At 43.6% G+C, this 15,420-nt stretch overlaps 1 protein-coding gene across 1 annotated transcript in view; it reads right to left on the minus strand.

Annotated features, from left to right (window-relative positions):
• Nucleotides 1-1,453: 1,453 nt before the first annotated feature.
• SORCS3 (sortilin related VPS10 domain containing receptor 3) overlaps nt 1,454-15,420 on the minus strand; it is a 516,588-nt gene continuing 502,621 nt past the window's right edge. Inside the window, exons 26-27 of the mRNA XM_084841986.1 lie at nt 3,368-3,528; nt 1,454-3,088 (exon numbers count right to left, since the gene is read on the minus strand). Of these exons, the coding sequence (XP_084698112.1) occupies nt 3,024-3,088; nt 3,368-3,528 (226 nt within the window). The 3' untranslated portion in view covers nt 1,454-3,023. The remainder of the gene's footprint in view (nt 3,089-3,367; nt 3,529-15,420) is intronic.

Consider the following 15,420-nt stretch of genomic DNA (forward strand, 5'->3'; position numbering starts at 1 on the left):
TTTTTTCAGAGCTCCTTGGAGAACAGGATTATGAGCCCCTGTTCTAGAGCTCATTTAAAATAATGAAGGAATGCCATTTAAATTGATGAGAACATGAACCTAGGACACCACTGACTTTAGGGCTCAGCAGCACCTCACAAAAATGAATCCTCTGTCTGATAAAGAGGATATGGTTAGGCATAAAGGCACCTCGAAAGTACTGCAACATTCTGTGTCTGAAATGACACTAAACAATTTTGCATACATTACCTGCCTAATAATTTTGCATGTTCATATAAGGGAGTCAGAAAGCAAATCAGCAATTGTTGTTTTACACAAAGGAATCTTTTAGGAATGGGAGATGTCTTGTTTTTTAAGCTGGTAGAGCTGCACCAAGCTTTTGAAATCGCCACTCTGAATCAGATTCTGAGACTGTTGAAGAGTTCCAAGCCATTCTACTTTTTGTGATTTCTGGATAATGTCATAGATCATTATTTTTTCTGTTGGATGGTTCTATCTTTAGGCACAAAGGGAAGCAGAAATATGGGATTTATGGATACACATGATCATCCTTTGAAATTCCCAGTCTTATTTTACACACTTAAGAATTTTAGATTCCATTTAGGGCAGCTTTGTTGCATTTTTCACACAAGGCTTCCAGGGTTTTAACATCCACACATGAGACATAAATTAATCAGGTGCAGCTATTCTCATTGTTATATATCCAGGTCAAGATAAATGTCAGCTGTTCATTTTGACTATCAGGGCACAGCAGCTCTTCCAGGGCATGGGACACACCTATTTAAACTAGAGTTATTCATCAGGGATGGACAAATCTGTCAATTTCAGTTTCTCTCAGTTTCTTAGTTTCCTAAGCTTAAGATCAGTTCATCTTGAACTTTGGGAATTTACCATATTTTAAGTCTGAGAACTGAACTTCAAGAATTTTTTAAAGGTTGCATCATAAGAAAATATATGCATTTTGTATGCATGTTTTGCTTAATATGCACTTTTCCAAGCAATTTTCCTAATATAATGTATTTGTAAACATTATTTTCCCTCACATATGAATTTTCATACACATTTTTAATTGGAGAACTTCACTGAAAAATTTGGAGAAGTGCAAATTTTGAAGGATAACAGTTTCAGTTCGCATAGTGATTCAGAAGTGCAAAATTAGAAACGTGTGCATTGAAATATGAACAGAATGAATTTCTCCCCCATCCCTATTATTAATTTACAATGGCCATAAGAAGCACTGAGCTATTTTCCTCTCAGTGGAATGCCCTCTGGTCTTGGACCACCACAGGAAAAAATGGCCTTTAAAAAAATGTGTGCTTAAAATTCTCCTGGCCACTTTATGGGAATTCACTGGCAGAGCTCATTATGCACACATATCTGCTGTTGTCATGGACAGTTTGGTCCTAAACTTAATGGCTCACATACAGTATGAGCAGGTGTGTTTTTTTTTTTTACTGCACAGACATGACTTCTGAGTAGTCAAGTAATCAAGCATGATATTAATCAGTGCAATTAAGTTCATAAAAAATCTGCTTCATTATGAATAAAACTGGCATTTACTTCATGGCAAAGCAAAGGTCCAGCACCTGTACATCCTAGTCACATTATCCTACTGTTTCTCATGGCTAATCAGACAATATGTGATTGTGAGGATAATAATACCATGATGGGTTGCAACAACCTATGTTTCTGATCTCAGATATATTTCACTCGACAGCCGCTTAGAATCACAAAGGCTGGAAGCAACCACACAGAGACATGAGTAGGTCTACCCACTTCTCAGTCATCATCATTTGCTGACTCAGAAACTGGAAATATAGCAAAACTGCTGTGAAATGTGCTAAAGGCATTCCACTAGTGACTATGATTGGCCAGGAAACAGTGTGGGGAAGATCCAGGGTTAAAAGTTAAACAGTGGTATAATAGAAACAATGTACTTTATTGTGGTGGCCAACAGCACAGGTTAAAATTCAAAGATCTATAGATGCCTCAGTAACCTGCTTTTCTCAAGCACATTTTCCTACACAATCTGCTAATAAAACTGGAAATATTATGGACTCAACATGGTGTTTCTGAGCCTTCCTGCTAGACTCGTTACAAGATGTTACTTTTCCCCCATACTGCCTTAAAGGAAGAGCAAATATCTCAACTGTATTTAATATTGAATTGTTCATAACCAAGACACTAAAAACACTGAGACCTACTTCCTTCTTTAGGTGATTCCCTCCATCATGTAGATCAAATACAAAGAAAGAAGAATTAAATATGACAGACAACTGATACACATTCAGACCCCACATGTGTGACACAGCTTCTCACTGCAAGTTTCCAGTGAACTGTTTTGCTTCTTATGTAGGTGTGAAGGTGTGTGCATGTGTGTGTGGTTTATTCATTTTAAATTTATCTTTTACTAAACATTAAATTATTTCTCAAGAAATAAAAAGATATTTACATGATAATTATCTACAGTATGCCATCAGTATCTTCATTATTAACATGCACCAGTGAGGGCCTCATTCATAAACTTGGTCAGGCTTGTCAGCGGCCATTTTGTGCATCCTGCCCACCCTCATGAGAACCCAAACAGTTAACCTCGGAAGGCTTTATTCCCTATTTTTAAAGATATACAAGATAATATATATAGTCAGTGGACTGAATCCAGCAGGCTGTTAAGTGATGGGAGAACCCTGCATTCGACAGGAAGAAGCCTGGTATGAACAATTAAATAGCCTTCTGAGACTGCCACTGGCTGACTTGGCCAATTGTCTCTCTGAATAGGGAAATAGAAAATGTTCCCAAAAGTTTATTCCTGGTTTCCATCAAGCCTTGCATTATTCTATGATACAGTTTTCCAAATGCTGAATTTATGAATGTGGCCCTAGAAAACAAAACAAAATCCCACGCCTTGAACCCCTCCCTAATAATAATAATAATAATAATAATAATGACATAGAACTTTCCCTTTATAATAATAATAATAATTAAAAATAAAACTCAAATGTTGTCAATGTGGATTCCTGTTATTAAACACTAGTGCAGTTCGGTATTTCCTTTGTGCTTTCGCTGTTGGAGATCGTTGAGATGCTTCCTAAGGAAAAGGAGAACAGTAGAGTCAGTGTAGATCACCAGACATGCCTGTTTTGCCTTGATCTCATTCTGGATATTGGTCATGTATCAACCACTGCATAGTTTGTTATATATATATATATATATATATATATATATATTCCTATTTTGCACTACTGTAATGCAGATGCAGCTAAAGTCAGTGCTACACATTCATTGATGAGGAAAACAAGGAGCAAGAGGTATTCTGTATGTTCGTGAAAAATAGAGATTTCATTGAATGAGCAACCATGTTATTTACCTATAACCCGTGTGTCCAGCTCTTTATCTGTGAGTTCTTCAGGGTCTGTGAATTCACTCAGAGTGATTTTGGGGGCATTTTCACTTTGGCTGACGGAACCAATCATTTCCTGCTCCTTGTCATGCTGGACCTGAGCATAGATGTTAATCCATGGGATTTTCCTATATTAAAAAAAGGAAATAAGGAGATCTTCTGTTAGGTGTTTGGCCTTTCTGAGCTACAGTGAAAGTTGGCTTCTTATAATGGTTTATCATGTATATTATATCACAAAAATAAGAGGAACAAAGCATGATAGGAGTATAATTAACACTTCCAAACAAATATCTATGAGAATGCCTGGCCTAAATTTTATAGGTGTGCAGTAGAATCTATTGAACATATGTAGAGGAGGTACACAAGACTGTCTGATCTGGCAGGCTGAAAGGCTTAAACTTTTATTCTACCAGCCCTAGCATTACAAAAATTCCATTCCATTCCAGTAGACTGAACAGTGGGAGATGGGAAAGGAAGCAGGGCCAGCTCACCAGCCCTGCTTGACTGGCTACTTATTTTTTCCCCCTCTTCCCTTCCCATCCCTTTTTCCTTGTGTCTCATTTCTGTTTAGATTCTAAGCCTGTGGGCAGAGGATGCTTTCTTTTACTGATCACATATAAGTCACTCCAAGAGCCTTTTTGGCTGAGAAGTGGGATTAAAATTCTTTAAATAAATAACTAAAATGAAACATGGTACTTAGAAGACCTATTAACTCTCTCACTAAAATAAATGGAACATAAAAATCCAACCAAACTTTAAATGCTTAAAACAATCTCTTTTCAAAAAGTGGGGGATATCAAATTTTTTTGCACAGGGTGATTGTACAGACTGGGTAAAATAATTTATCAACATATTAGAAGAATGACAACCTCAGTTCAGCACCCTAAACACATCACCACTCATCATGTCATTGGAAAATGTATTTGGGTCATTTCCATGTTAGAATTCTAACCCAATAAGTTCCTGCTTGGTGATAGAAATGGGCTATATGTGGAACTGGAAGGAAGGATCATGGAATTAGAAGGAAACAATGATGGTACAGTCCAGACCTCCAGGATATCTCTGAGAGATGCATTTCCACTTGTTTCTTGAAACCTTCTATGAAAGGAGATCCACAACCACATAAGACAATTATTATTTTTTTTAGCATTTGGGGGACTAATTGTCACAAACCATATGAATTTGTTAATAATGGTATGGCAGATAGGGATGGAAGAACCAGCAATTTTCCTGCTTGCCTAAACTCTCCAAAAATCACTTTGAAGCTCATTTTGGCTCATTCCCACTGTCATTTTGACCTGTTTTTGGCTTATTTGAATGGGAAAGGCATGTATTTTGAATGGGGAAAGTATGCATTTCTGTGTGTTTCCCCTCCCCCAAAGGGTGTCCTCTCCCCCCCCCCATTGACTAAAGCGTGAAAATGTGTTTGTGTGTGTTTTTAAATGCACATTTTGAAGGGTGAATTAAAAAAAATCCTGCAATATTTGAATGCAGTCATAAATCTGGGAATTAGTGAACACATCTAAAAATAAAAAAGTGCTCCTGCTCACAATTAGGATTGGGAATAGGACATGTTTGCATGATTTGCGAACAGAAACAAAATTCTCATATATCCCAAATGACAGATGCCAATAAATAGAACCAAGTGGGTTATCATGGCTAATCAGATTAAACCACAATGATAGCAAATGAAGCCAAGAGCAGTGAGGAGGCATGGAAGAAGGAAAATGATACTGCGAAGCAGCTACCGCCAGGGAAACAAAAGGGCACTGCACCACGTAACAAACAATGTGATTGTTTAATGAGGTTTTTTCTCATTAATTGGCTTAGCTGCATCAAAGAATATCACAGAAAGGAGAATATCAAAATTAGAAAATATTTAAGAAAAAAACAACTACAGCCTGAGTAGAAACATTTGGGCATTGTGGGCCCAATGCCTATGGCTGACCGGTTCTTCATGCAGTTAGTGCCACCATGAGGTTCATTTTTCAGTGGTCTCCATTAAGTAAATGTTTGTGTGACTCCTCCCTTACTGTCAGTGGACAACATGAACAACAGATTCTTCACTTCTTTTTTATGTCCTTTGAAATGGGTAGGGGTGGGAGTGGGAAGCGGAATAGTCAATATTCTGCTTATTATTGCTGCTTAATATTGTTTTATCTGTGATAACCTTATCTATGATCATTCATTGTCTTTTAGCCCCCCTTAACATCCTCCTAGTTCTCTTGCAAATTAATAACCATGATCACTTAGCTTTGGTGTATGCTTGCCTGATTTTGTACATCTAAATTAAGTCAGTAATAGCTCATATAATGTCTCATCATTGCTTAGAAACCCTGCCTGGCTTCTTTCCTGCTTCTGCTCTCAGCATTTCTTCTGACTGTCAGGCTTTTTAAAGTGAAGTTAGAGTTCAGGAGTAGTTTCCTTCTTTGCTGTTTTAGAAAGGCTAGATAAAAGCAAAAAAGATGACAGTTTGCAATGAGGCTCTGAGATCCCAGCTTAGTTCAGGCTTTTATCAGTGCATCTTTCAGGGGAGACCTGAATGGATGTATTTTCAAAATAATACATGGGAAAGATATGCAGAGACATCCAGAGCTTGTTAGAGGGACTTGTGTGCATCTGTGGATCCCTCCTACTAGCAGACCTTTCTCTCCCTTCCATATCTATGAAAAGACATTGTGCTGTACATGGTGAGCTCTCTGAATGGAATAAAAACCCTCTGTGAATGGCAGAGCAGAAGAAAGCAGCATCAAAAGAGGGTTCAGGCAGCAACAGTTGTCTCAATCTTAACTTCTTCAGTGCTGGATACATCAAAACAAATGATGCTGAGAAAGAGCAGTGCTGCCCCATTGACATTAACAGCTCTGTCCAACTTTTTTTTCATAATACAGGCATGTGTGTTAGACCCACTTCTTAAATTATTCTGGATTCATAACTGTTAAGAATCCTAAGTTCCATGTTAGCAGTACTCAGATAATCCTCATTAGGGTAGGAAGGAGAATGAGATTTTATTACCAGAATGAGGAGAGATTAAAGTTGGGCCAGATTTACAAATAGGAATACCAGGCACCTGCCTATGGCTTCACATTTTAAAAACCTCACAATCTCTGAAGAAAAAAACAGTCCACCACAAAAATGCAGCCAAGAAGCACATCACATGGTTGGAAAGTACATGGAAATGTGTCCATGAAAATGTCTGTAAGTGAATGCCAGACACTTACACCCCGCCCTGCCCCACTTCTTCTGGGCCCTGGTTCCTCCTCTCCATCACCTAGAATCCTTGCTTCATTCCACAGCTTCATCTCCATCCTTGTCTTAGCCTTCTTGCCCTAGACCTTGGAGGATATATCCCCCTGCTTCCCTTTGTCCTGCACGGTTACTCAGTTGTGTTTCCTTTCCAGGCACTTACATATGCCCACATGTGTTCTTGACCTGTTGATTCCTTGCCTATTAAACAAGGTAATGTTTCCCAATTTCTTTACTGTGAGTTATGCAGATGGGTGATACAGTGTTGGCCTAATGGCTGCTGCTGTTTCCCTGAAGCAAAGGGAAAGACATGCTATTCCTGTGTATAGAAGGGAGAAGGAGTTCCAGGAAGAAGTAGCATTTGGGGTGAGCTTCGCACAGATGAATGATGGCAAGTTTCCCACTCGATTGCCTTCTCCTGAGCCTCCTTCTCAGCTTTCAGACTGTGGCACACGTAGATACATAGGAAGATGCATTATAGTGAGTCCCATTGTTTTTTCTTGCTCAGCATAGTCTACACCAGCTTTCCCCAGCCTGGTGCTCCTGGACTTAGACTCCCATCAGACCCAGACAGCATGGCTAATGGTCAGGGATTCTGGGAGTTGTAGTCCCAAACATCCAGAGGGCAGGGCACCGGGTTGGGGGAAAATACACTAACTGGCAGCAGCTCTCCAAGGTTTCAGCAAAGGGTCTTTCCCAGCTTTACCTATAGATGCTGGTAGGGATGGCGGAGAATTTCTCCCCGAATCTTCGGGAGGCCGAGCGCGGAGGCATTCGGCCCCCTGAAAGTGTTGGGGAAATTCTCCGCCGGCCCCCCGCCCCCCCCGGGATGAGACTTACCGTGGCCAAATGTCCCTCTCGGCGGCGGGTCCCGGCGGCGGTTCGGCAGCAGTTCGGCGGGGGCGGCGGCCGGTCTCCCAACCGGCCGCCGCCGCCATTGCAAAAACAAAAAGTGTGGTAAAAAAAACACACACACCCGTGATAGGCTACGTGATGATTTACGTAGCCTATCACAGCTAGATTTCCAAAGTCAGCCATGATAGGCTACATAAATCGTCACGTAGCCTATCACGGGTGACTTTGGAAAAAAAAAAAAGCGCATATGCAAATGGCAGCGGCCCATGGGCGCCGCCATTTGCGTTCCTTATTTTGGCACGTCTAGTCTACATAAACATTTATGTAGACTACGGCGAAAATAAGGGAACGCTATTTGCGTTGCCCTTATTTTCGCCGTAGTCTATGTAAATCTTTACGTAGACTAGACGTGCCAAAATAAGGAACGCAAATGGCGGTCCCCATGGGAGCCGCCATTTGCGTATGCGCTTTTTTTTTTTTTTAAAGTCACCCGTGATAGGCTACAGGACAATTTACATAGCCTATCACGGCTGACTTTGGAAATCTAGCCGTGATAGGCCACGTAAATCGTTACGTAGCCTATCATGGGTATGTGTTTTTTTTGTTTGTTTTTTTACTTTTTTTTCGCGGCCGGTAGACGGGGTGCTTCTACCCGGCCTGAATTTCACCGGCGAGGGATGGGGCGCCTCCCCCCCAGCCTGAATTTCGGCTGGACGAGGCGGAGTGCCTTCCCCCCCCTCGCCTGAACTTCGGGGGGAGAACCGAAGCGCCTCCCCCCCACCGCGAAGCAAGCTTCGAGGACAAGTAAGGGACTTTCGCCCATCCCTAGATGCTGGAGATTGAGCATGGGACCTTGAAGAGCACATGCTCTACCACTGAGCTACAGCCCTGCTTCAGGAATAACACTGCTGGCTTCAGAAGCCATGGCTTAATATTCTGGCGAAAATCTCCTGGATTGACTGAGATTAAATTCATATGTAAAAGGGAACTTGTTTTAAACACGAAGGCAAGGGGGCAAGGGAGGACCATGAGGGAAGAGTGCGTGACTCCCAATGGGACAGCACCTCCCCAACCCATTTAGGCAAAGCTGTTTAACAACAGTAAGACAGACTTATGGTGGTGTGGAACATTATGCAAGACAATTAACACTCAGCACAAAATGACACGCTTACTAAACGGGAAGGTGTTCTATATATTCTTGTCATTAATTATTACATTTATATCCATCTTTTTTTCTCTTGCAAGGAACCCAAGACAGCTTACCTGGCCCTCTTCCTCTCAATTTTATCCCCATAACAACCCTGTGAGGTAGGTTGGGCTGAGAGTCAATGACCAACCCAAAGTCATACAATGACCTTCATGGCCAATTGCAGACTAGAACGTGGGTCCTAGTCCAAGACTATAACCACTACACAACACTCGTTCAACCTCAGTTTTGGCTGATCATCAATATTAATGGAAACACGAAGCAGTATCCTACACTGCCCCCATGCTAGGGGAAACAACCAGAGGAACAAGGCAGGGTAGCAAAACACACAGAAGGGAACTTCTCTGGCCTGGCCTGTTCTGGAAATGGCCATTTCTGCTAATTTCCAGGGGTTATTCCTGTTGTGCTAGTTTACTATTCCACTGGCACAACAGAAGTAGCAGTGGTGCAACAGCAGCATAGGATACTGCCCATGGTGTGATTTTTTTCCCCCCTGCCACACACTGAAAAGTGTGATAACATTTGTGGGCCTTGGAAGAAAACCCCCCTCAAGGGACTCTTCTTGACATTATTCACTCTGAGTGCTCAAAAAGGCCTGATCACTTTTGGGGCAAGCAGGAAGCAGCCTGGTCATCCACCTCTAATGTGGTGCCTAACTACTGTCCGTGCCTGGCTGGGGCAGTCCCATGTGCATCATTAATCTAGAATGCCTACAATGTATTTAAGGTGATTAAGTCCCAATTGAGACTTAGGCTTTAAATACAAAGAGAAGGCTTCTGTGGATCACATTCTTAGTGTACAGGAGCAGAATTATGTGTGGCTCCGGCTGGGGGAACTTTAGGAAAGAAGGGTATTCTGGGTGGGAACTCTCCTAAGAAAATTTCTGCTCCCATCAGGAAGGCAGGAAGGCGGGTATAGTGGTAACAGTGACCTAATGTTGGGGATGTACGAATTGTGTACCTTCCGTGCTGCTTGACTTCCGCAGTTTGCGCCAAGTACTCCGTACTGCTGTTCACAAGCCCCCGGAATTCTCCTCTTTTTTTTCCGCTCCAAACATTACGAAGATAAATCCGTACCGACAATTGTAATTCCGGCGCCCAGCCATCTCTGTGAGTCTGCATAACTTCCGTAATAAAGTCTATTTTTTGTAGATACTTACATATTTTTCCCCTGCCCTGAGATGTGCAGTAATTATTTTCAGCCAAAACACTTCCTCCAGACCAGCATGGTCATTTTAAAAGGTTTTTTCTTTCTTTCAAACAGCGTGGCTTTAAACAAAGAGTGCATCGCTCAGGCACAGCCTTCTTTTGGGAAGCCCCTAGGAGGAGGAAGTGTTTTGGCTGAAAGTAAACAGAGACGGAGGATTTCAATTAAAAAAGAACACCCACAAACAAGGCGGTGAGCACAATTCATTTTTTTTTAAAAAAATTACATATTTATTATCAGAATATACTGCCTTGCGTTTTTATTTATGAAAATTTTGCAACTCTGTGCGGATGACCAAAAAAAGCCGCATGACTTCTGGCTCCGCAGGACCTCGTGGTGCCGTTCCGCAGAGGATTCCGTGGCACAGACTGAAGGGAATTGGATCCCATTTTAGTCCATGGCAGAATTCTCTGACATCCCTACCTAACGTTCTTTCCCATCTGCCATGCTGATGAGCCAGGGATCAGCACAGATTCCCCTTGGCATGTATGAGGCTTACGAGAAGCAGATGCACTTCTACAGTGTGCCTGGTCACCCCAAAAAGCCCTATGAAAACCTGCACATTTTGCTGGAGATCAGAGTCTACATTTAGCTTAATAGGGGAGAAAAACTATGCATGCTCCATATGCCTTCTTAATACCATCATTTTTTTTCGCAGTATGGTACTTTTTGTTTTCTAATAGATTTCCTCCGTGTACCCATGCAGCTCACACAGCCAGGCTTGCAAGACTGGAGGACAGTTTGTAGCGTGAATGCTGAATAAGCCACCTGAGTGTCTTGCTTCATGGAGGCCCCTAATAACCAGCAAGCTTGTTTGCCAGCAGAGTGCCAATTGTAGCAATTGCCAAAATTAAAAATTCATGCAGACACATGTTTTTCCCTACCTTAGCGAAGCTGAAGCTCTGTATTCTAGCTGGGACTCTGCCTAATCACAAAGGTACATATTGCTAATAGACTTTCTTGATGAGATCAGGTCCAAGTGATCACTATAGAGTATCGCTGTGTGCTCCCCACTCCCCGCCCCACCCCCCGAGTGGCGAGAAGCTGTAGAAGTAGTTCTATCCCAGTTTGATTTCCTTTCTATGAGATAGCAGTGGAGATGTGTTGTTTCTTTGCAATATTTGCTGCATTTCCCAATGTACAAGCAGAGCATTAGTGGGGACAAACAGCAAGCAAATCATACAAGACAGCAAATCTGGTACTCTACATCGGATTCCCAGAGAAACTTGCACCTCAGGATGCCTTCAGCAAGCTCACGGCTGCATATTCTCTCTCTGTCTCTGTCTCTGTCTCTGTCACTCTGTCTCTGTCACTCTCTCTCTCTCTCTCTTTCTCATACACACACACACACATACCCTTTAGCTGGAGGAAAGGAAGGGTATGATTTTTCAAAGCTCTGATGGATTTCTCATAAGGATGGACAAATCTGTCAGCTTCACTTTCTCCCATATTTGTATTTTTTGAATTTCAAATTCTTTCCATTCTGTTTATGAAGAACTCTAAAGATTTTTGGCAAGTTCTTATAAACAACAACAAACCAAATAGGGATGGTTGGACCCATCTCTGTCCAGGACATGGAACAGCTCAACAAGCTGCCCCCCCCTAGCTCATGTGGCCCGGACCTGCTTGGCGAGCCTCCCTGCTTGCCCCACCCACTGAGCCATGCAAGCCGCCCCCCTGCCTCTCCAAGGACTCTGGCAGTCAAGCCCTTGTGCTTTATGCACGCAAGGGCTTGACTTCCAAGTCCTCAGTGCAGCCAGGTCCCAGTGCTCTTACCCTGGCCTCCTCTCAAGGAGGCTAGGGCAGGAGCACTGGGGTGCTGCTGAGGCCCTTCCTCCCCATGCCAGCTGTTAAGAAAGCCCTTGACAGCCTGTGGAGGCAGGACAGGTCCCAGTGAAGCTAGCCCCTGTGCTCTTGCTCTGGCCTCCTCAGGAGGAGGCCAGGAGGAGAGTGCTGGGTTGCCATGGCACGCCCAGCTGCTCAACAAGCCTCTGGTTTTGTTTCCAATAGCATATATGGTTCTACTTATCTTCTGATTCTGCATAGGGCTATTGAGGAAACATAAACCAACCATTACCATTCTGGGCTATTAAACCAACAATCTAGCTAACAAAGGGATTAGTTAGTCAGCAGCTCATGCAGTTAAACTGGATACCAATGCCTACCTAAATCAGAGACATAACCCTGTTGATTCCTCAGAAGAGAATGAGTAGGGATGTATGAAAGTCACTTACCTTTTCGCAGATGTGATTCGCAGTGGGAGGGGGAGGCACTCCGTCCCTCACCCCGGAATCCTCCCTGGCCAGCTCCGCTCAATGGCTGCTCCAGGGAGCCGCCGGCCAGGGCCATCTGCAGCCAGAGTTCCAGCCACAGCCAGGCTGCTGTGGATGCAAATGGTGGCTGCTGTAGTGACCGCCATTTCCGTGGCTGCCTTTACCGTGATAGACTAAGTAAATACTTATGTAGCCTATCACGGAAAGAGCAGCGGCGCAAATGGTGTAGCGGCCGCCATTTGTGTGCCTGCTCTTTGCCGTGATAGGCTACATAAATACTTACGTAATCTATCATGGCAGCTTGGCAGGATGCAAATGGCGGCCTCAGCAGCTGGCCAAAAGACCAGCCGCTGCTGCCGCCGGAACCCCAGGAAGTTTCATTCCGGGGGGATTCCGCGAGGTGGCGGTGGGTGGGAGGCCGTTCCGCCACAGGTTTCGGGGGGGCGAATGCCAGTGCATTCGGCCTCACTGAAATCCATGGCAGAATTCTCCGCCATCCCTAAGAATGAGAGAGATTTACTTGAACCAGCTCTTTTAATCATGCCAGTATGGAAGTGGCAGAAGCGGAGAGGGACAAGCGATGAATTGGCTGAAGGTGCCATACGACTAGGGATGTACAAAACTCTTACCTGGCTCCACACCGGGCAATCTGTGGGGGGGGGAGGTGCTCCGTCCCTCCCCCCGGAATCCTCCCCGGCCTGCTCCCCTCCACAGCAACTCCGCGGAGCCGCCGGCCAGGGCCACCTGCAGCCGGACATCCGGCCGCTGGGCAGCACATGGATGCAAATGGCAGCCGCCATAGCCACTGCCATTTACATCTGTGTCTTTAGCCATGATAGGCTACGTAAATATATACGTAGGCTATCACGGCTAAAGACACGGACGCAAATGGCGGCTATGGCGGTCGCCATTTGTGTTCCTTCCTATTGCCATGATAGGCTACGTATATATTTACGTAGCCTATCACAGCAAAAGACAGGGGCAAAAATGGCGTCCCTGCGTTAGCCGTGATAGGCTATGTAAATACTTACGTAGCCTATCACGGCCTTACGAAAGAGGCGAATGGCGGCCGCAGACGCGGCCGCCATTCAAGGAGCACCGGAACAGCCGACAAAGGTAGGCTCCGTTCTGGGCCCATTTCATGGGTGCTGGCATTCGGCCTTCCTGGAATCCGTGGCAGAATTCTCCAACATCCTTACGTATGACTGAGTGTATACAGACTCAAAAGGTTTTTGAGATCCCAGGAACACACATGTTGCATTTAGAACAGTGCCTGGGCCAAATTAAAAACAACCAAACAAAAAACCACTGCCTCCTCTGTTCCCTGTTCCTGCCTACACAGCAAGGATGTATTTGATTTAATTATATTTTTTGTTGCCCAGAAACATGAACACTCATGTTAACATAATATAAAATCCAGCTTTATGTTTTTAATGGTTAGCCTGTCTTAATTTTAGAACTGCACAAGTTCTTTCATTCATTTCAAGTTTTGTATTCCAATTATAGCCCTAAAAGGTTTTCAAAGCAGCAGCATGAAAATACAATACTGATCAGCCTTGTAAAGAGCTGGAGTTGCAGTTGCAGTATCGATACTTACAGCCCAGCACAACCTGTTCCATGAGGTGGGATTTCCATTTCCTAATAAAGTATTGACTGAACACTGTAGGCTTTATTCCACATCAGACAGCTTATTTAAGACCACTCTGGTAGGCAGAGATTCCTATCAAGGGAGCCCCATTCTTCCCTTCCCACCCCACCCCACCCCACCCCACCCCACCGCCACATGCAGTGAGCCTGCCCTATATCCATATGTGTGTGTCCTATTCCCTATCTGCTCTGGTAATATGGGTTTCTGTCCTCACATTGCAGCAGTTGTAAGAACAGAGTGTGGAGGAGAGGAGATAGGTGAAACAGGTGGTTATGTGAATATGCTGCTTACAGAGAAGCAGTCCCTCCCCATCATAAAGGCCATAAACTTAACACAGCCCATCTGGGCTTGCACCTGGCATCCCTAATTTAAACTCCTCTCTGGCACTGATGTAGCTTTATTGTTCAACTCCCAGGGGGCATGTGCAGCACTGGCAGTGCTCATCTGTTCTTCCGATAGGCAAGAAACTTCGATATGGAAGCAAATGGCAAAATAGCAGAGGATTGAGAATATAATAAAGTGGGAAGAAGTTTCTCCATGCAGATTTCTTTGAAAGGTAAGGGATCATAACAATTTTAAAATCCCAAATGTATATAGATGTTTTGTTCAAAAGTGGACCCTCTAACACCCCCCCCCCCCATTTTTATATGTTTTGTTTTTCATGGGTCTTATGTGGGTACAATTTTGATAGAATCCCTCTGGAACAGTTGTGGGACCAAAGGTCGAAGGCAATTTCAGGTAGATTTATGAATGGTATCTCATGATTTTTTGTTAGAATCAAGGAGCATTTTTCATCTGAGCTTGATTTTTCCCCTCTTTCCACTGATGCAGCAAGGAAATACTACAACTAAGGATAGGACTGTTCCATTTCAGTTTTCACTTGGCAAGTTGATGGCATTTCAGCCTGGAAGTCATGTTCCACATCAAAGTTGTCACCCTGAGAAAAGAAGGTTTGTGGGCTCCATCCCTTCCTCCTTAGGGGGAATTTTAAGCAAGCCACACCTCACTTGAAAGCTCATATGGTACAGTCCAGTTATGGTACCTCAAACAAGGAACATTTGATTTGGCCTCAGTGAATAGAGTTTGCCCATCAAAATTTAGCCCTGGAAAGATTTTTCTCCAGATCGAGTTGGGTTTGTTCCTCTACCCTGTTTGTGCAGGCAGTGCGGGCAATGCAAAGTCAGATCATGGACTCCCCCTCCCCTCCCCCTCCCCATACATTCCACAAAAGGAGGCTCCCAGCTAAGCAGGAAGCCCTTGGTTGTTGGCTCAGTATAAGCTGTCATAGCAGGTCTGGGATTGAAAATTTCATATAGCAGAAGAAAATGAATCTGCAGCATCAAGATGACTCTACTAATGCTATACTAATTTTCTCTCCCCATTTTCGGGGGCCATCCATCCTCTATGAAAGAGAGGAGGCAAATTTTGCTCCTTTTCAGGGGCATCACAACTTCTATGAAGTTTTCAGCTGGGACAGGGGTCAGCTTGCCTTACTTAAACAAGGTGGTGGGGTTGTTTTCTTTTTTCAAACCTGGAATAGGCACTATGGTTTTTAGACTATTTTCTGGATTTTGAGATGCTATGA

The sequence above is a fragment of the Heloderma suspectum genome, chromosome 3 (assembly GCF_057233095.1).
Source record: "Heloderma suspectum isolate Gila_16-S chromosome 3, 16-S_ref, whole genome shotgun sequence".
NCBI classification, from domain to species: domain Eukaryota; kingdom Metazoa; phylum Chordata; class Lepidosauria; order Squamata; family Helodermatidae; genus Heloderma; species Heloderma suspectum.